This window comes from Eschrichtius robustus, chromosome 6, assembly GCF_028021215.1.
Source record: "Eschrichtius robustus isolate mEscRob2 chromosome 6, mEscRob2.pri, whole genome shotgun sequence".
NCBI lineage: Eukaryota > Metazoa > Chordata > Mammalia > Artiodactyla > Eschrichtiidae > Eschrichtius > Eschrichtius robustus.
This window is the reverse complement of record NC_090829.1, coordinates 30,934,956-30,955,324: the sequence shown is the minus strand read 5'-3', so window position 1 is coordinate 30,955,324 and position 20,369 is coordinate 30,934,956. Positions and strand designations below refer to the sequence as shown.

The window sequence follows — 20,369 nt, the reverse complement described above, 5'->3', positions numbered from 1 at the left end:
TTTCAACGTTTTGAGACGCTCTCTTCCCTTGATTGACAGATCGTTTTGTTCACTTGAAAGTCTTGGACGTCTCCTAATTCCCGGTCTAGTCATAACGCCCAGAGGTTACTAAAGAACACTCAAGATTCACAGGGACTCTGCCCATGGTTTACCTTGTAAATACAAGCCATTCTGAGATCTGGGTCCTGAAATTATTTTACCCTTCGAGAGCAGAAATATTACCATGATCATACAGTGAACCCCTAGATTTTCAAATTCTTTATACATTCAGCGACTTCTTCGACCCACCAGTAACTTTCCCAGTTAGCAACCAATAGTTTTACATAGGTTGCTATCTGTTTTGTTCGCAATTTACGAGCAATTTAGCCACACGTAAGCAACCTTAAGGAAGGGGAAGAGGGGTTCTTCCTGTCAATGAATCCACACAATGAGAGGCCCGTGGTACCCAAATGAAACAATAATGAAAGATCGGCAAAGCTCAGAAATGTTCCTGAAAGCCACGAACGCCAGCTCTGATTTCAGGTTGCCGGAGTGCGCCCGCTCGGTAGCCTTTATGGCCAAGAGGCAGAGGGGTCCAGGGCAGAGGGTCCCACTGGGGACGCTTAAGATGAGAGTGGACGACCCTGCTACCAGCCCGCCCCCACCACAAAGAGGAGTAAACGCTCCGCATCCCCGTCACCAGGGCAACTCTGCAATCCGACACCTAGGCGCAAGATCCCGCATTCCGAGCCACCGGACGCAGAACACACGCGTTTCACAACCCGGACGCAGGGACTCCGAGGCTTCCCACAAGGCCGTCCCTGGGGTGCTGAGTGCGACGAGGGAGACGCCCTCTCTGCAGGCCCCGGGTCCGAAACTCAGCCACCCCCAACGACCCCGCCGCTCCCGGGTCTCGCTTCCCGCACGTGGCGGCCGTGATTGCCCCGGACGGTATCCCTCCGCGTCCGTACCGCTCAGTCTCCCCCTCCCTCGCCGGGACCCTCCGACCCGGCGCGCCGCGGAAGGATCGCACGCACGCGCTCGCGCACACCCCGCGGAAACGGCGGAGAGCTGAGGGAAGCGCGGTAAGGAGCAGTCGCCGCTGCAGTCGCTGGCAGAGCAGCTCCGCAGCCTCCCGCTGCTGGTTAGTCAGTCCCGCGGTTGCGGGCGGAAGGGCGGCCAGTCCGGGCGCGCTCCGCAGCTCGTCCCTCACCGCCGTCCCCACGTCCTCCCTCCGCAGCTCCTCGGGGAAGGGGGCGGTCGGTGCCTGCGCAGAGCCGCCTCCTCCCCGCCCCCGCCCCGCCTCCCCCCGCGCCGCCGCCGCCGCCGCCCGCGACCGCCGCCGCCGCTGCGCCTGCTGCTTCTCGCCGTCCCCGCTGCAGTGCGAAGGGCTCGAAGATGGCCGGTTGGCAGAGCTACGTGGATAACCTGATGTGCGATGGCTGCTGCCAGGAGGCCGCCATTGTCGGCTACTGCGACGCCAAATACGTCTGGGCAGCCACAGCCGGGGGCGTCTTCCAGAGCATTACGGTGAGGACCGGCGGTGGCCTGGGGACGCGGACCCGAGCGGGGCCGGCCGTGGGGGCGCCGCCGCGCGGAGCCGGGCCACCGGGAGGGCCGCGCCGGCAGGTGTGCGGGGCGGCCGGCGCCGAGGATGCGGCTGCCGGGCGGGCGGAGAGCCGGAGGCCCGGGGACGCCCCCTCGGCGGGGCTGCGCTGACTGGCGGGGGCGGCGGCCCGGCTCCCCGGCGTTCCCAGTGCCTGTCCGGGTGAGGCTGGGGGAGGGGGTACGCGCCGGCTCGGAGGTGGGGGGCCTTTTCCCCTTGTTCGGTCCTCCTGGGTCCCCTGGAAGCCCCGAGGCTCGCTTTGTACGTCCCGGGGTGGAAGCGGGGACCGGAGGGGCCGGGCCGGGGCGCGCTGGGCCCGGGCGGGGGTCCTCCGGCGGCCGGGCCGCCCCTCGCTCCGGGGACAGCGCGCCGCCCGCGCCGCGGGCTGTGAGAGGCGGCGGCTGCCCGGCCCCCGGGATCCTCGCGGCCACTTGCCGGAGGTTTGCCGGTGTCCAGGCCTCCGAGGCTTGCGAGAAATGTACACCGACAACGTAGGTGGATTCGTGAATCTCGACTACAGCTCAGGCTCCATAGGATTTTTTTTTTTTTTTAATTCTCCAAGATGGCGAACTGCCATTGATTTCTCTCTTCCTCCTATGGAGATTCATCGATACGCCGTTATCCCCAGTTACGCAACATAGCTCTAAAAAAGGGGTGCTTGAAGGGGCTTTCAGTAATCTGCGAAGACCAAGGGGACACTTCAGTTCTCCAAGTCCCTCCCTCTTTAGTGGTGGTAGTAAAGGCACTAATGCAGATTTATGCTTCACGCTGCCTGATTTTTCTGTGACTTGGTGGTTTGGCTCGGTTGCCGCATGTCTGGGGGATAATTGTCACTAAGCCTCCAGTGCTGCTTTATTGTTTTGCCTCTTTCTGCACAAGGCTCTTTCTAAAATTGTGACGATTATATCAAATACAGGACCATTCTCTTAATTTCTTAAGCTTCACGCCCCCTTCCTATCAGACGCCCAAATCCAGGCCTCCTATTATGGGTGCTACTAATTATTCTTGTACTGCTTAACATGGTTTAAGATCTAGCGGTGTAGAACTCAGTTCTTGATACAAGTACTTTCAGGTTTCCTGTTACCGCAGTGGACTACAGTTCTTACAGAGAATTGGCATCTGGTGATCAACTTTTTTTCTGCGGTCCTCTTGTCTTTGTGTGTGAGTTCCCGCTGTCTGGCCGGGAAGATTGCAGGAGTGTGCTTGGAAATGGCTGGGGCCTGCTATGACTCTGCAGTTCTGATGGGGGCGACGCCTTCTTATTCATGGAATGTTAGAATGCACGTTTTCTCCTTTCCGGTTCTGGTCGCTACCTCAGTTTCTTTCCCAGTCTCCCTCCATTTTCTCTGTTCTTTTACCGTTGCCGACTGCAGTGCTGCGGACAGAATCCTCTTTGCGTTTGCCCAGAAAGAAAACTGATTACTGAGGTGGTAGGGGAAGGGAAGTTGCAGAGAAAAAGGAGTAAGCGGCTAGAATAATAGAGAGGAGGGAAATATGAATTTGGGGACGCGCTGAAGTCTAGGGCTTGAAGTTCATACTAATACTATGGGGGATATTTCAAGCTGTTTGAAGTGAGTAGAAGTGAACAGGTCTGCCAAGCATGGGCGTTATGTAGGAGACTTTCAAACAACTTTAAATTTGATGCCACATGACTGTAACGTGACTGATTATGATAGATAAGCTTTTGTTGAAAGTTTTTAGGTGAATCTTTACCATTATGTAAGTACTTCAGGTACCACCTGACTTGAAACAGTTTATAAATAACTCTTAAGTTTGCAGTTTATCTAGTGTCAACTAGCAACTAGAGATTCTTTGCGTAGACTGGTCTTGGTTACCAGACTACACTCTTAACTGTGAAATCTAATTAACTGACTGATATAAAACATGTCACCATGTAGTATATAAGTAATTTTTTAGAAAAGACTGAAACTTGATTTTACATTGTTGAAACGTGGATGTCTTGTAGTGGTAGTACAAACTTGGCAGTCTTTGCTGTTATATACCAAGGCAAGGAATTAACTATAACTTTTTTCTTTTCTCTCTTTTTCTTTTCTGTTTTTTTTTGGTTGGGGGCTGCGGGGGGCGGTGGCGGGGGGACAGCCAGTAGAAATAGATATGATCGTAGGAAAAGACCGGGAAGGTTTCTTTACCAATGGTTTGACTCTTGGCGCAAAGAAGTGCTCGGTGATCAGAGATAGCCTATACGTGGATGGTGACTGCACAATGGACATCCGGACAAAGAGTCAAGGTGGGGAGCCAACATACAACGTTGCCGTCGGCAGAGCTGGGAGAGGTAAGCAAGGCACCCTTTTGGTTGAAAGTTGCATGCCACGTTACAAGTGATTAAGCAATCTCTTTAACATTTTGAATAAAGTGTTAAAAGAGTCCGTAAAGGCTCTTAAGGTGGTTTTTGTGAACTGCCCAGCACTGAAGGAGGCACTGCTGAAGATTTACTTCCTCTACAGCAGCTGCATACACAGCCTAACCTCTGAGATCCTGACTTTATTCTCAAATAGAATATTCATATCATCTTTTCAGGTTCAACTTTAGTAAACTGAACATCTAAATTTGCCTCTTAATATATGGATAGCTGAATCACTTTGCTGTACACCTGAAACTAACACAACATTGTTAATCAATTATACTACTCCAATATAAAATAAAAAGTTAAAAAAAATCAATTTGTCTCTTCAACTGTTAGTTATTCAGATTGTTAAATCATTCAAATTGGTTACTTTAGTCCCTTTGGGTCTTTGACCTTTGGATCTCTTTTCTTTCTTGCTTACATTTTAGTCATTCACTATTCAGCATAAAAAAGGAGGAGTTAATATTAGCTCATATTTCTATTAGAAACATTGCTAGGGAAGAGAGAAATAATTAGAATGAGGGTTTTGAAGGAAGTTTTCCACTTACTAAAATATTTTCAAAGACTAAGTGTGTCTGATTTATTCGAAAAGTAGGAAATTGTTTCATTTATATACTGGTCCAGAAATTCTGGTGTTTTCTGACTATTGTCAACACTGCAGAAATTCTTACTGTACTAAATAAATCTCACTACTTTTTTGAAAGAAACTTTTAAAACTGAGGTTTATTATGACATCTAGTTGATTTACAGATATATTTAAATGTGTTAACCTGTGTAAATGTTTTGTAAATAAAGAGGGCTTGTGTAGCCTCAAAAAGCAGACTTGGCACATCTAATTTTGAGACCACATCTACCATAGGAAGAAACTTGAAGCTACTCTGAGCCGTAATTTACTGCAGTGGTCCTACCAACTCCCTGTGACTGTCCTAAAGGTTACTCTTGTTCTGATGTGAGTTGATGCTTATGAGTATTTCTCTATAGGAAAATTAGATGACTGTGAAATAGTAGACAAATCTCTAAAACATTACCTGAGCTCAGATAAATATATTAAAAAGAAGCATCAACCATGTGACATAAAAATGAGAATGTTTTCATACCATACAGCAATACTGACATCTAGTGGCAGTGAATATAACATCTGACATATGTACATATGTTAATATTTTCACAATAGACCTTTGAACTGCATCATAGAAGAACCTGTTGTTGGAAATAGTAAATCTATTTTAGGATTTTAGACTCAATTAAAAACAAAGCTAACACAGAGAGGCTATAGTAAGCACAGGCCTTTGGTACTTTTAATTTGTCCTTTTCTGAATGGCACTGAAAATGCTGTTTAAAATTCGGTCTTGGTTTTCCTCTGGAAATAATAGATACAGTTAGCCCCACTGGTAAGACTTAATAGTTGGTACTTAATCAAGCAGTTAAATTTGGGGAGAATTTTATAAGTAAATAATTACCTAATTTTTTTTTTAAGTTTATTTTTTGGGGACCAGTTTAATATGTATTTGTCAGACTAATCAGAAGTTTTTTGCTCTATATAAAAGATAAATGTCCATTAAAAGGAATGAAATAATGCCATTTGCAGCAACATGGATGGACCTAAAGATTATCATACTAAATGGAGTAAGAGAAAGAAAAATATATGATATCACTTATATGTGGAATCTAAAAAATATATAAAGGACTTATTTACAAAACAAGCAGACTCACAGACTTAGAAAACAAACTTATGGTTACCAAAGGGGAAAGGTGGCGGGGGCAGGGATAAATTAGGAGTTTGGGATTGAGAGATACACACTACTATATAGAAAATAAATAATCAACAAGGACTTACTGTATAGCACAGGGAACTCTACTCAGTATAATAACCTAAAAGGGAAAAGAATCTGCAAAAGAACAGGTGTAGGTATATGTATAACTGAATCATTTGCTGTACACCTGAAACTAAAACAACACTGTAAGTCATCTATACTCCAGTATAAAATAAAAATTAAAAAAGATAAATGATCACACTTCTTTTTGCCTAGCTCATGTAAAGATATTTTTATAGAGCATTGCAGCTGCACTGATTGGACTTCTAAGATACAGTTAACAGTCAAAATGTTTTCAGCACATTACTAGTTTGAAAGTCCTCCTTTTTGGAGACCTGGCTGACTTCAGTGCTTCGTTGTTCATGGAAAACTAACTTAATGTTAACTTACTAATGGGGTTCTGTCTGCTAAAACTTATGGGACTCTCTTGATTAACACTTCTTTTGAAACACTTTTCTTCTTTCTCTTTCAGTCTTGGTCTTTGTAATGGGAAAAGAAGGGGTCCATGGAGGCGGATTGAATAAGAAGGCATACTCAATGGCAAAATACTTGAGAGACTCTGGGTTCTAGCTGCTAGGCAGACTGTTAAGTATTAGGGAAAAATTGCTCTTAAACTTTCCTAGCTGTAAGCTTGAGTCTTAATTCTGGAAATTTTATTAGCAATGCAGGGTGATGGGGTATGAACCTGTGTCTCCTTTGTATCCCTCTGTTGGTGGGGAAAGGTGTCTTTCTTTCTGCCCTCACCCCCCTTAAATAATTCTGTTCACTTTTGTTTTGTTTCCTTGTGTACTCCAGCATTGGTTATAGTCATGGGAAAGGAAGGTGTCCACGGAGGCACACTTAACAAGAAAGCATATGAACTCGCTTTATACCTGAGGAGGTCTGATGTGTAAGCAGCCTCTCCCCATCTACCTAGCAACTGTCTTCATCACCACCCCGATTACGGTCACAGTGCTACCAGACTATAGATGGTAGCTAATTTTTCTTTACCTATTTTCTAATGTCACGATTCCTGTTTGCCCAATGGATCATTTGTATGTTAACCACTGTATGTAACCAACCTTATCTGGCAACATAATTGCAGCACAGTAATGATTTGCATGATACCTTGAAATTTGGGGGGAGGGGGCATGCCAAGTTGGGCATCACTTTGTCTTAGCAATTAATGGGATATTGATTACTAAAATAAGTTAATATTAAGCAAGATGCCGGTTGTACAATCTCTAATTGATCAGTGTCTTTCAGCACTTTGAACATTTACTTAGCTCATTTAGTCTTCCTTTTGTAGCGCATGGTTGGGAGGAAAAAGTGCATGCGTCTTTCCTTCATTCCTCTTTTCCCACCCCCTCCCTTCGCACATAGGTATTTGGTTTGCTTCCATCTTCTTTTATGCAGTGCCTGGTTTATTTAACCAATTAATATTCCTTTTGTAGATGAGCTATTGAGAGCTGCAGTAGTTTGCTTTTAGTATTGCTGTTGCACTTGAGTAAAGACAAATCTTTTTTCATAGTGTCTACAGGACATATGACAAGTGCAACTGCAAAACAAGAGCAAAGGCACTTCCTCCCATGACCTTATAGTAACCATACTGATTGAATCCCCAGGGACATTCCATCAGTGCAATAGCTCACATTTTTGTTCCTCTTTTTCTTTGCATACCAGCTCTACTCTTTAGTAAAATTGTAAAAGGCTGCCATTATGGACATTTGGTATCCCAACATAACCATCTGGAGTGTGTCCAGTTTGTTCTTCATAGGACCAATTTTTATTTGCAGCTTGAGTTTTTATATGAAGTTGCATTATTGTGGACTTGGCTGTCTTGTGATGAATTTTTTTCATATGTATTCTGTGCCATACAATTGTTAAAATGAACTGTTGCTATTGTGAGATGGATTTTAACCGACCTCTTAAAGGTTTCTTTCGAGTGGCACTACTTTAGGGACATTCTAGTATTTGCTTCTATTGTTTGGGCCTTGTGGATAATGTACAGATTTAAAAACAAATCTTGTTGCTGATTTGTCCATTTCTTTCCCTGCACTTTGTTACATCTGGGATACAGTCTAACTCATCTGATTTAATATGCATTTAAAAAAATGCCATAACTATTAAACACCTTGTTTACAGACAGATGAAATAAATTTATTCCAACCAAATATACTAGACTCCTGTTGTTTATATAAATTGTTACTTACTGTTACAGTTGATTTTTGATACAATGGGAATATACTCTGCTACAAGCATAAAATTAAAAAAAAAATTCAGCTGATGGCCTACTCCATTTCCTTTAGTATTTATCATAAAATGAGTGCCTGGGAATTTATTTTCAATAGGCTTTGCTCTATTAAAAATGGCTTGTAGTCATTTCAGGCTCATTTTCAGGCTTATGAGGCAAAAATTGACTTATCCACTAGTAGAAATTAAATATTTTTGTCTTGTTGCTGGTCTCTTGATGTGAAATCTAATGAGCAGTAAGGGGCCCAATACCAAGAAGGGTTTCTGCATTGTGGATTCTTCTGTGTTGAACTGTCATATGACTTCTTTCAATTTGGAGGCTATGTTGGCAGGCTGAAGTCAGCCAGCTGGGACTCTCACATAAGGGAAGACGTTCCTTAGAAAGCATAAAAGATAATTGGGATGTCTTGCAGTTTCTGGCTTTGGAGTGACATGTTAACTATGACTAGGTAATAGTTTAATCCCAGATGTCATAAGGTCCCTGAGATGTACTGAAGTTTAGTAAATATGTTTAATACTATTCAGATAAATGATTATCACGAACTGTCAAGCGGAAGCTCCAAGTTCAAAAGTTGGTGGGTCTAAGCAAAACTGGGGAGCTGGTTATAATGCAGATTCTGGGCTCTGGATTTCTACCCTGGAGATGACGATTCCAGAAGTCCCTTTAGAAACAGTAGGTCGGTCTTGATTCATTTTAAGTGAACTGTATGCGACCCCTTTGAGAAAGGGTGGGTTTAGGGAATGGGAGTTACCTTACTTAAAATATACGGTGCCTAATTAAATTTTTTTTCTTTGACGTTGTCAATTCTGAATTTGATTGTCCATACAGGGATGTAAAGATATGGAGGATATGGATTTGGGGCTACTTTGATAGCTGGGCATACCTTAGAATTGTAAAACAACAGTAAAACTTCTTGACCTGTTAGGATCCTTGCTAGGAACAGGAGGTGGGTCAAATGAAAATCTGGTGGTTGGGTTGTGATGATTCATGATTTTATGGTAATATATATATATATATTTATACTTTAGTTGTAAAGAACTGTTAGGGTAACTAATTAGAAAGCAGTAACCAGACTTGTGAAACCCTTACTGAATGAACCTATAGTAAGTAGGTGAGGGGACTGTGTATATGCTGGAGGTGTGGGTAGGGGAGCAGAGGATGGCAGAGGGCAACTGTATCATTAATGAATGAAACTAGTCATTGGCCCCCTTCCCACAATCTCACTTGAAGGACACTTATGAAAATATATACATGTGTCTTTGCTTTGTGTACTTAGTTCTAGGAATTTAACCTAAGGAAGTGGAGCTATATAAATTCGTATAGCAGAATGTCGCTACCACAGCATCACTTAGAATAACTAAACTTGGAAAACTACAAAATTTAACTTGCAGGGTTATGGGTCGAATAAATGACTATGTCCAAAAGATAAAACAGTCATTGAAGAATTACGTAAGAAAATGCTCACCAATGAATTTTATATACTAGGATAAATATATGCAGTATATAATGTATTTTACATATGTATTTCTGAAGGCAAAATATAAATTTTTCTCTCAGGTAAGTTTCCAGGTGACTATACTTCTAAAATCAGAAAAATTTCAAATTAGGAATATATTTTTTAATGGAAGTGGGATTTTAATTTTATTCAACGTCTTATTAAAAAAACTGTATAGTTATACCATAGAGAAATTATAAGAAGAAGAGATTTCAAATGACTATTAAGAGAACTAGTAACAGTCCTAGACAGTGCTGTTAAGTATATATATTTTTAACAACCAAGAGTTTGGAGTTTCAAAAAAAAAAAATTTATTTTTGCCTCCGAAAAACTCGTAACTTAAATTTGAAGGAATCAAGTCCTTGATTTGAACTGTGGATTAAAGACTGAGGGACTAGAACATCTGATACACGTTACACTGACTTTTAACTTTTTCCCTCTTAAAAAAAAAACAGAATGATGTTTTTATTATTTACTTCAATAATTATAAAAACTATTACTTATTTTATATTTATGTGCCGGGCACTGAGCTCAGTGTTTTGTCCTCACACCCTACTTTACTTTAGGATAAATGAAATTAACACAAATGACCAAACAGGTTTAGAAAAGCTAGGATCATACAAGTGTGTCAAATTCCATAGCTTTGGCTTAACTACCATAGTAAACTAATACTCTGTTGTTTCTCAGGCGTGTTATTTCTGTGGGGCAGGGTGGGTGTGGGAGTATGATGAAGAATTCAACTTTTGATTTTCCTAAGTGGAAATAACTCATTTTTTGTTGTTGCTTATAAGAATTAAAAAAAAAAAAAAAAGTTCAAAAAAGTGAAATTTCCCCAAATAGTGTTACATTTTTAAAAAATGTATTAAAATTTTTCTTTTTACAACAAAAGGCTAATATAACTAGTATACTTAACTATTCTCTAATATGCTTTTGTTCACAATCAATCAATCAATTTCCCACGTCAATACAGATACATCTAGATGTTTACCTTTTCGAGGCTATACAGCAGTCTACTGTAAGGGATGTATCATAATTGCAAGAAGGTACCATAATACACACTATTGTTGGAATGATTTTGGCTGCAGTTTTAACTTTTGGGGGGATTACCTAATTGCTTGTGAGCAGTTCCTTTGTAGAAAATTCTAAGGTGATGTGCATTTATCTAACCTAAATTACCTTAATCATTATACCGTTAAAAAGTGCTGTGCATATAAATATGGTTAATGTAGGTAATACTATAGCAGAACAAATATTTGCCAGTTTTTAAAGTGGAAAACGTGTTTATTAACATTCAAACTCCCTTCATACAAGGCCATATAAAAATTCTTAACATTTTGATTATACATAAGTCTGTATTTTCTACATAGTTACAATAATGTATAATTTAGCTTTTCATAATACATTGTTTAAATACATCATTAGTTCTGTTAAACATAAGCAATATTTGCAAATCCAATACTTGAACAATTTCCCCTGTACATAGTTTAGCAGGGCTAATTAGCATAAGATGCTCTTTATTAAGAGGTATATGATCTGCGTATTAACAGTTACTGAAGTCTGGTATTTTTATACAGCACTTTCTTTTTCCTTTGATCACAACAACACAAAATCCTTAAGGATACTGAAATTCAGTAAGTAAAGTCCAGAGACATTAGCCAATAAGTCAAGTTCATACATAACACTGTATATAGTATTAAAAACCTTAAAAAAAAAAAAAACCTTTTGCAATCTGCCCTAGTACAGACTGTTCCTATCAGGATAAGACTACTTGGCAATAGAAAGGAAAAAGACAGCTTTGAGTCTCTGTGGTGCTGATAGGAAGAAAAATGCTAACTTACCTTGTCGCCTCTCACTAATGATGGCAGAAATACCAGAACAAGCATATTCCAGCTCAACAACTCTAGGTAACTTTATGGAGATGGGAGTTGGCTTAGCTCATGCTAGGTGGCCACAGCACTGACCTTGTGTGTAAAAACATGAAACATTTGCATACTGTGATCTAGGTTTTAATTGTAAGCTATACCGAGGAATTTTTAAAAAAATGTTTTGGCTATATTTCATTCCAAAAGAAGAGTTGATTTGATGCTTGAGTTACAGCACCAGTCTGTATTAGTTATTAGTGAAATGAAGTACACTCCTGCAGATAAATACCAGATCAAAAAAACCTGTTTCAGTAATCTGATTAACCTGTAGAATACTAAAAAATAAGTTATTTCTACAGAAATCTCTGAAGGGAGCAAAAAAAACTATATGCCTAAATAAACATTTTAAAGGGAAATAAGCCAGTACCCTCTGAAGGTCAAACAGTGTTTGCTATGTTGTAATCCTGTTCACCATCAGGCTGCAGTTGGACCACAACACTATGTTCACTAATTTCGTTTTCTGCATCACTACTGTCGGTATCTTCATTGTCCTCTTCCTCATAGTCTGAAGATTCTGTCATGTTCTGATGTGAGCGGGATTCCGACAAAGCCCCAAATGACTGGGTGCTGACAGAAGCCAAAGGTCTGAGTAAAGGGGTATGTTCTGACACTTCATTTTCTTCTTGACTACTATCTGTGTCAGAGTCTGAATCGCCTTGAGAAGGAACAACTTTCTGCTTGCAGACTGGACAGGTTTTTTTGGTTTTAGTTAGCCAAGGATCTACACACTTGCAATGATAAGCTGTTGAAGCAAAATATACATCTTTTAGGTAGTATACTGTAGTTGAGAACATTATTTTTAATGTTTATTCATGTTCTGACCTATATGTATCATATAGGAACAAGAGAAGAAAAGCTTGTAAATTTTTATAAACACAGCTCCATCCCTTAATGAGATCACTGATTAGTACAGGGCCTGGCTTATGGTGTGCTAATAACTATCTTCTGTCTCTCTAATACTGAACCTAAGTATAAATTACTCTCTACAGAAATTCAAAGCAGTATGTAATTATTCATACCATGGGAACACGGAAGGATTCTGAGCTTGTCTCCATCTTCATATTCATCCAAACAAATGGCACATACATCATACTCATCTCCTATGACAGAAAATAGTAAAACTAATTAAAACACGTAGAGGAGTATTCTTAACTTTTTAAACTTTTCAAGTTCTTCCTCAGTCAGTTATTTTAAATGCCTTCTGGTTTATCTTTTAAATGATACCTCTGTTTTCTCTCAGATCAGGGAGCTGCTTCAAGTTGAAGTTCAGGAACCTGAAGTTTTAAATTAAATAATTAACCTTTTACCTACAATAAGAAATTAAAAATGGATGTCAAATTTGTTTACCTTGATTACCTTTGCAAAAGATTTTAATGTAATAATTCATTACTGTTTTACATAACTATTCAAATGCTAGTTTTGAAATATTTTATGCCAAAGATGACAAAGTTTCACTATTTAGATATCTTAAGGTCTCTGAGTCGTTTAAGTAAAAATGGAAACATGTTAGAACATACTCAAATTTTTAAAAATATATTAGTGAATAAAAACGTTTAGAATGAGATATACTGAGCTTCAAATCTCTTCCAACATTTATTAGTTTTGTGGTGCTTGGCAAGTTACTTAGCCTCTAACATACAGTTCTTTTATTGGTAGAAAGATTCCATCTACCTCGCAGAATTGTGAGGATAAAATGAGATAAAGGGCCAAGCACAGAGGTATTCACTAAATGGTGTTTGTTATTAATATCACTGCCTTTTAAATTCCTTATTGTTGAGCTGATCACCTTTATAAACAAAAGACAGTTAAAGTCATTGCCTATCCCACACTCAGGGCAACCACATTGGGAGGCTTGTCAGAAATAAAGCCATTGTCTGGATAAATAGGCTGGATGAATATAACGCAAAAAAAGAGAAGAATAGGGACTTCCCTGGTGGTGCAGTGGTTAAGAATGTGCCTGCCAATGCAGGGGACACAGGTTCCAGCCCTGGTCCAAGAAGATCCCACATGCCGCGGAGCAACTAAGCCCATGCGCCACAACTACTGAGCCTGCGCTCTAGATCCTGCGAGCCACAACTACCGAGCCCACGTGCCACAACTACTGAAGCCTGTGCGCTTAGAGCCCGTGCTCTGCAACAAGAGAAGCCACCGCTAGGAGAAGCCTGCACAGCTGCTCGCCACACCTAGAGAAAGCCCATGCACGGCAACGAAGACCCAACGCAGCCAAAAATAAAATTAATAAATAATTTTTTTAAAAAGAAAAGAATAATAGTTCTTATTGAAACAATCCCTTCAACATCCACAGTCATTTAAAATAGCACATTCAGGAGAAGTCCTAAATAGAAAGCTTTAATGAAGATTACTAATTTTTGTTCAGTATCTTGAATTTGGTTACTGTAGTATCACCTATCAAATAACATTCTATAACAAATGCAGGGTTCTCTTAGAACCTCCTGTGTGGGATTTGGTGAGACTGATTATACCCATCTCAAACTATTAAAATACTAAAGGACTCCCACATATCTATAATTATCTGTAATTACACAGTTGATCCATTTACCTGGGCTTTGAGGACAGTTTTAATATATTAAGCAATTCAATCATGTTGATTTCTCACACAAATCAAACTTTCAGTCTCAGACTTTGTGAAAATGCCCATTCAAAACAGATTCCGTTAAAGTAACTGATCAGGACCAAACTGGTCCAAAGCTGTGCCACAGCTCTAAGCCTCATTTTATTAAGGTAAGGGAGGTTATCCTGCATTATCCAAGTGGGCCCAGTGTAACCACAAGGTCCTTAAAACTGTGAGGAGGAGGCAGAAAAGTTCAGAGTCGGAGATGTGGAAGGTGTCAGGAAGATACAGTGTTACTGGCTTTGAAGACAGAAGCGGGGAGTCACAAGCCAAGGAACATGGTGGCCTCTAGAAGCTGGAAAAGGCAAAGAAATGGATTCTTTCCCCTAGAGCCTCCAGAAAAGAATGTTTGATTTTAGCTCAGTGAGACCTGTCGGACTTCTAACCTACAGAACTGTAAGATAAACTTGTGTTATTTTAAGCTGCTAAGTTTGTGGTAATCAGTCACCACAGCAATAGGAAATGAATACAAGTAGTATTTGGGTTAGCCTACACATATGGAATTGATGCTTTACTATCAATCCTTTGAATTGTTTCAAGTGATAGATTTATATTGACCTCCCGCGTTTTCTAGCCACAGCACTTACTTTGAAGATTTAAAGGTGTGATGTGTGATCACGGACCAGACTGGAGCCTAGTGCTCTGTAGAGAATTAACGCCCATGGCCTTGGACTTGTGATGAAACGGTAAAGCATATGTTAGAATGCCTGATCATTTTATTTATTAGCTATGTAACCTTGTGCAAGACACCATCTTTATGTTTCAGTATTCTCAAAGGCAAAACAAAAATATTAACATATCTATGTTTTAGGAATGTTGTGGATTAAAAGAGAATCGAGTAGAGTACTTTACATAGTGTTTGGCACATACAGTACCTCTTAGCCAGTCTCCTCCTGATCAAACTGGCTCTGTAGGGATACTGGCTTATGAAGGCTGTGGCTAGGAGGCTGCTCTCTAATACCTCACGTGCTTGTTAGTGGCAAAGATCTAGTGGCAATGGTCAGTGAACCTGTTGGCTGCACTTAGGGTAATTAAGTATTCAGCAGCCCTTGAACTGTTAGTGTAAAAGACTTTCGCTTTTATCTGAAAGGTTGACAGACACTTAATAAAGCTAGTTCCCTCAACCCCTCTCCAGCCAAAATGTGATTAAATGAGGTATGGGTGAGAAATCTAAAAGACCAGACAAACTTATGTATCAATAAAAAGAATGAAAGCAGAATCAAATTTTTGTCCCATTTTAAAACACACAAAACTCAGAATGGTAGAAAGTGCATCATGTAACATGACAACTTGGAAATCCAGTCAATAGATTCATATTCAAGACAGTGGCCTAACATCAAACAATTGTAAAGTGGTTTTATATTTAAGTTAAAAACAAATTTAAGGCATTTATATATCTTTAAAAATAATTTTCAAATTTAGCAGATTTTTTAAATTAACCAATTTGTCCAGTGGTTCTGGTAGCATAAGATAAAGCGGCTATAACAAGTGCTAATAGATGTTAGTTTTGTTACGATCAGCACCATGCTAGAAAGTTCTGTTGCTTATTATAAACCAGTGGTTCTCAAATGGGGAGGATTTTGCCCCCCAGGGACATTTGGTGATATCTGGAGACATTTTTGGTTTTCACAACTGGGAGCTGGTACTGCTGGCATCTAGTAAGCCAGGGATGCTATTAAATATCTTATAATGCTCTAGACAGCCCCTCAAACAAAGAATTTTCCCATATAAAATGCCAATAGTGATTAGCCTGAGATAACCTGATATAAAAACCCCTTCCAGGCTTTCTCAAACAAAGACTTAGCTAATTCACCAGTGGACAGATGTTCAGAAGCTGCAGGAAGGGTGAGATTCATGTCTGTTATGTGCAACAATATGGAATGCTTCTATCTGGAATGTTATTCATATTATTGTCATTTGAATACTGTTTCAGAAAATTTTCATCCAGACACTTAAGTCTCATCAATCTAGGAATGTAATAATATGTAAGTGGGCAGAACTCTGATATTCCCCTGTAAACCTGCTCCTCCCTAGTTTTCCCCCCAAACCTTGGGTCGTCAGATACAGCAAAGGCACTGACCCATCAGAATAGGAAGCACACAAGACTTAAGGCAGCCACTGCAGTAGCATGAACTGATTATCAGGCCTGGGCATGTCCTTGATGCTTCTTTCCCTTAGAGCTTACATTCAGCGTCACCAAGTCCTGTAAACTTTTATCTGTAAAACATCCTCAATCTCAATCCCTTTTCTCTTGTTTCCTCAATTACGCTGGTCCAGTAGCCTGGATTACTGTTAAGAGCCTCTTCTGTTCCTACCCTTCTATTCCTGCCCCATATGGTTTTTCTCCATAGCAGCCAGGGTGATTTTTTTAAAACTTCAATCACATCACATCAGTCCTACTTAAATGGTCCCCCATCTCACTTAGAATAAAATCTGAGCTCCTTGTCATGGCCTTCGTATAGCTGAATATGATCTGCTATACAGATCACCCATCTCATCTCACAACACTCTTACCCCCCCTTCACTCATGCTTCAGCCACACTGGCCTTCTTTCAGTCTTGAACAAACTAATATGAAAGTCAGGTGTGCACCTGCATTTAGCCATGTTATGACAAAAAATTTGCACATAAAAATAGGTATAGAAAGAGAAATCACTATTTCTAAAGATGACTTAAAAAAAGAACTAGACTTCAAAAATGAACAAAATGAAAAGACAACTACTGAATGGGAGAAAATATGTGCAAATGCAAATGTTATGAGTGATAAGGGGTTGATATCCAAAATATATAAACAGCTCATATAACTCAGCATCAAAAAAATAAACAACACGATTAAAAAAAAAATGGGCAGAAGACCTGAATAGACGTTTCTCCAAAGAAGACATACAGATGACCAACAGGCACGTGAAAAGATGCTCAATATCGCTAATCATCAGAGAAATGCAAATGAAAACCACAATTAGCTATCACTTCACACCTGTCAGCGTGGCTATCATCAAAAAGTACACAAATAACAAATGTTGGCAAGGATGTGGAGAAAAAACCCTCCTACACTGTTGGTGGGAATGTAAGTTGGTGCAGCCACTGTGAAAACCAGTACGAAAGTTTCTCAAAAAACTAAAAATAGAACTACCAAATGATCTAGCAGCTCCAGTCCTGGGTATATATCCAAAGAAAACAAAAACATTAACTCAAGAAGATATATGCACCCCAATGCTCATAGCAGCATTATTTACAATAGCCAGGATATGGAAGCAACCTAACTGTTCATCAAGAGATGAATGGATTAAGAAGATGCAGTACATATATACAATGGACTACTACTCAGTCATAAAGAATGAAATTTTGCCATTTGCAACAACACGGATGGACTTGGAGGATATTATACTTAGTGAACTAAGTCAGAGAAAGGCAAATACTGTGTGATATCACTTATATGTAGAATCTAAAAAATTAAAACAAACTAATAAATATAACAAAAAAGGAAACAGACTCATGGATATAGAGAACAAACTAGTGGTTACCAGTGGGGAGAGGGAAGGAGAGAGGGGAAGACAGGGGTAGAGGATTAAGAGATACACACTACTAGGTATAAAATAAATAAGCTACAAGGATATATTGTACAGCACAGGGAATATAGCCAATATTTTATAGTAACTTAAATGGAGTATAACCTTTAAAAAGTGTGAGTCACTGTATTGTACACCTGAAAATTATATAATATTGTAAATCAAATATACCTCAATTAAAAAAATAAGCTAGTTTGAAATAATCTAGTAATCGTGTATACAAATTGATGTAAAGCTTAATTGTTCCATTTTATAACAAACTAGTCTGCCTTAAGTCAACCAGAATAGGTTTCCTCAAAGTAAAAGAGAATAAACATTCAGGGCTAAACACATACCATTTTCATGAGAGAAAAGGACTTAATATACATTTTAAATAATGTGCCCAGGGAAGATACAGTATTGGATTCATGAGCTTCAAATCACAAATAACTGTTCTTGTAGAGACAATGCCTTGCCACTCATTCCCCGCTTTGCCAGTAAAGAAAACAATGGCAGCTCTTTCTAGCAAATTAAAATAAATCTTATCTTTTGTTTTCCCCTCCTCCATACCAGTTCCCAAGAAATCTGAACAAAAGACAACAGGATAAAATATTTTGTAAGCCAGATTTGCTTGAGAATTATTCCTGATTATTTTTAAGCCCCGAGCAAAGGAACTAATATTTACTTTTAATGTTAAAGGCAGTTAAATGCAGTAATAAAAATTAGGCATGTCTTCATAGATAGATTTAAGAAATAAAAAATTATAAAAATTAAATATTGCCCCATTTTTCTGCAATCTGCTGTAAAATGTTGTATTCCTTGTTTTCAGTCTCTGAAATAAAAATCTTTCTCCTTCTACACATATTATCTTGGAAAACCTCAATGATTAAGCTTTAAAAGAAAAAAGCTGGTAACTTAAAACTTCAAATATAAAACCCACTTTTTTATCATTTACATCTCAGGGATCTGGCTCCTTCACATACTAATGGGGTAGGGAGACAGCTCCCACAGAGACTACCTTAAATACTTAGTTGGGGGACTATTAAGTGAAAACATAAGGATTTTTCATCTGCTATGAAACATGGTGTGTGGTAACCAGTCCTTACGGTTATAGACTTGGAGAAATGCGTTAGCTGGTACAGGAAACTCAGGAAACCACAATTTCAACTGAAGAGCTATTTTTGAGGACCATAACGAGTAATGAAGAAATTTATAAGGAAGTTGGTGGCTTCAAAAGCAAGAAAATAACTAAAAGGCTATTAATATTTTATATGTGCTAGAAATGGCTAAATCAGTATTTAAAACATTTAAATGTTAATCAGCACAAACATTTTTGAACAAGTTGCAAAGATGAAGATCACTAAGACGGGAAGATTTAAGATGATCATGTTCCCACAGTACGGTAAATGAATAAGAGCGCCAGCTAACCTTTACAGATATTTCACTTGTGCCAGGGCCTCAAGTTGCTGATTTCTGTGGGTCTGATTACAGACTATGCCTATGAAAGACTTCCAAATGCCAAATTCTTTTTGGTTTGTTGGTAAATATTTCCAAAATGTTACAGATTCCCCTAACATAAACATTAACATTTCCACTGTATTCTAAACCTGTAAGAATTCTTTTAGGACTTCACGGTTTGGTGCTATGACTCACTGGGAGTGATGAGTACCCACAGAAATATTCTACACTTCCCTTCATGTTTTCAATCATAGTTGTGTCTACAACTATGAAAAACGGCAATAATTAATTGGGATTTTTTTTTCTTTCTAGCATCTATGCATACTTTGTCAAAACCATTAGAGTACACTAAAATGCATAACAAATATACCTCTTTCTTTTTACTTTAGATGTCAAGTCTCACGATAACCAAAGTACTCTAAAACAAAAATACAAGTGGCTCAAATTTATGGTTACTGGGAAGAAATTTCAAGAGTAATATTTATAAAGTTACATACTTTTAAGCTGCTTCATGATTTTGGCAATCTTCTATTTTTTCGTCATAAAGAAATGTTTATGGACTAAATATTGATGGCACTAATATTTAATTTTTGATTGTTACTTAAGGGGTGGTTTTGTTTTGTATAATAATTGCTACCATTTGTCGAGCTGTTGCTATGTGCCAGGCACTATTATAAGCATATTTCACATATTGTTTCAATCTCCCCACCCACCTTATGAAGTAAGTTTTTAGTCACATTTACACGTGAAGGGATGTATGGAGAGGTTAAGTAACTTGTACTAGGTCACACAGCCAATAAAATGGATGATCTAGAATTCCAGCCCAGGTCTGTCAGACTCTACTGCTGGTAGACCTGAACCTTTAGGAAATTAGTTTTTTCTCAAAAATGTTCTTTCTCTTTGACATAGTGAATTGAGGAGGAGAGGGTAAGTGCAGGTGGCGGTGGGGAGAGGAGGATTAGAGAAGGGGAATGGTAAGGATTAAATCTAGGAGGCAACTGATTTCATTTTGAAATGGTAGTGACTGAAGAGGAAAGACAGGGTTGGGTAGTATTTACAAGCCCAATGTTTGGAGTCAAGAGCCCTGCTACTTACCTAGCTATGCGCCCTCAGGTAATTTACTCGACTTTTTTTTTTTTTTTTTTTGGTCGTGCCCCATGCATGGGATCTCAGTTCCCAAACCAGTGATTGAACCCACACCCCCTGCATTGGAAGCGCAGAGTCTTAACCAATGGACCACCAGGGAAGTCCCTACTTGACATTTCTGAGTCTCATTTTCTTTTTCTATAAAATGGTCATGACAATACTTTTCTAATTG

The 20,369-nt window shown here is 39.5% G+C and overlaps 2 protein-coding genes across 6 annotated transcripts in view; one reads left to right on the top strand and one right to left on the bottom strand.

Moving 5' to 3' along the window:
* Positions 1-1,044: 1,044 nt before the first annotated feature.
* Positions 1,045-7,919, top strand: PFN2 (profilin 2). 3 transcript variants are annotated; one of them, XM_068546093.1, is made up of 4 exons: positions 1,045-1,509; positions 3,686-3,878; positions 6,560-6,651; positions 7,454-7,919. In XM_068546093.1, the coding sequence occupies exons 1-4, from the start codon at positions 1,378-1,380 to the stop codon at positions 7,628-7,630; spliced, it is 594 nt and encodes a 197-aa protein (XP_068402194.1). In that variant the 5' UTR covers positions 1,045-1,377; the 3' UTR covers positions 7,631-7,919. The 3 variants fall into 3 exon arrangements, with proteins under 3 accessions (XP_068402194.1, XP_068402193.1, XP_068402191.1); XM_068546092.1 differs by lacking the exons at positions 6,560-6,651; positions 7,454-7,919 and adding an exon at positions 6,237-6,550 and having other exon boundaries at positions 1,048-1,509; XM_068546090.1 differs by having other exon boundaries at positions 1,290-1,509; positions 6,560-7,919.
* A 2,833-nt stretch (positions 7,920-10,752) lies between these two features.
* RNF13 (ring finger protein 13) overlaps positions 10,753-20,369 on the bottom strand; it is a 157,503-nt gene continuing 147,886 nt past the window's right edge. For all 3 annotated transcript variants that reach the window (XM_068546088.1, XM_068546087.1, XM_068546089.1), the window contains 2 exons: positions 12,434-12,514; positions 10,753-12,156 (listed from right to left, as the gene is read on the bottom strand). In XM_068546088.1, the coding sequence (XP_068402189.1) occupies positions 11,792-12,156; positions 12,434-12,514 (446 nt within the window). In that variant the 3' untranslated portion in view covers positions 10,753-11,791. The remainder of the gene's footprint in view (positions 12,157-12,433; positions 12,515-20,369) is intronic.

What these genes read in the sequence shown, in the direction of transcription:
- PFN2 (XM_068546093.1), top strand. Translation starts at nt 1,378, where the DNA reads ATGGCCGGTTGGCAGAGCTACGTGGATAACCTGATGTGCGATGGCTGC. An exon ending in GCGTCTTCCAGAGCATTACG is followed by an intron (nt 1,510 to 3,685) that starts GTGAGGACCGGC and finishes GCGGGGGGACAG; the next exon opens with CCAGTAGAAATAGATATGAT. An exon ending in CGTCGGCAGAGCTGGGAGAG is followed by an intron (nt 3,879 to 6,559) that starts GTAAGCAAGGCA and finishes TGTGTACTCCAG; the next exon opens with CATTGGTTATAGTCATGGGA.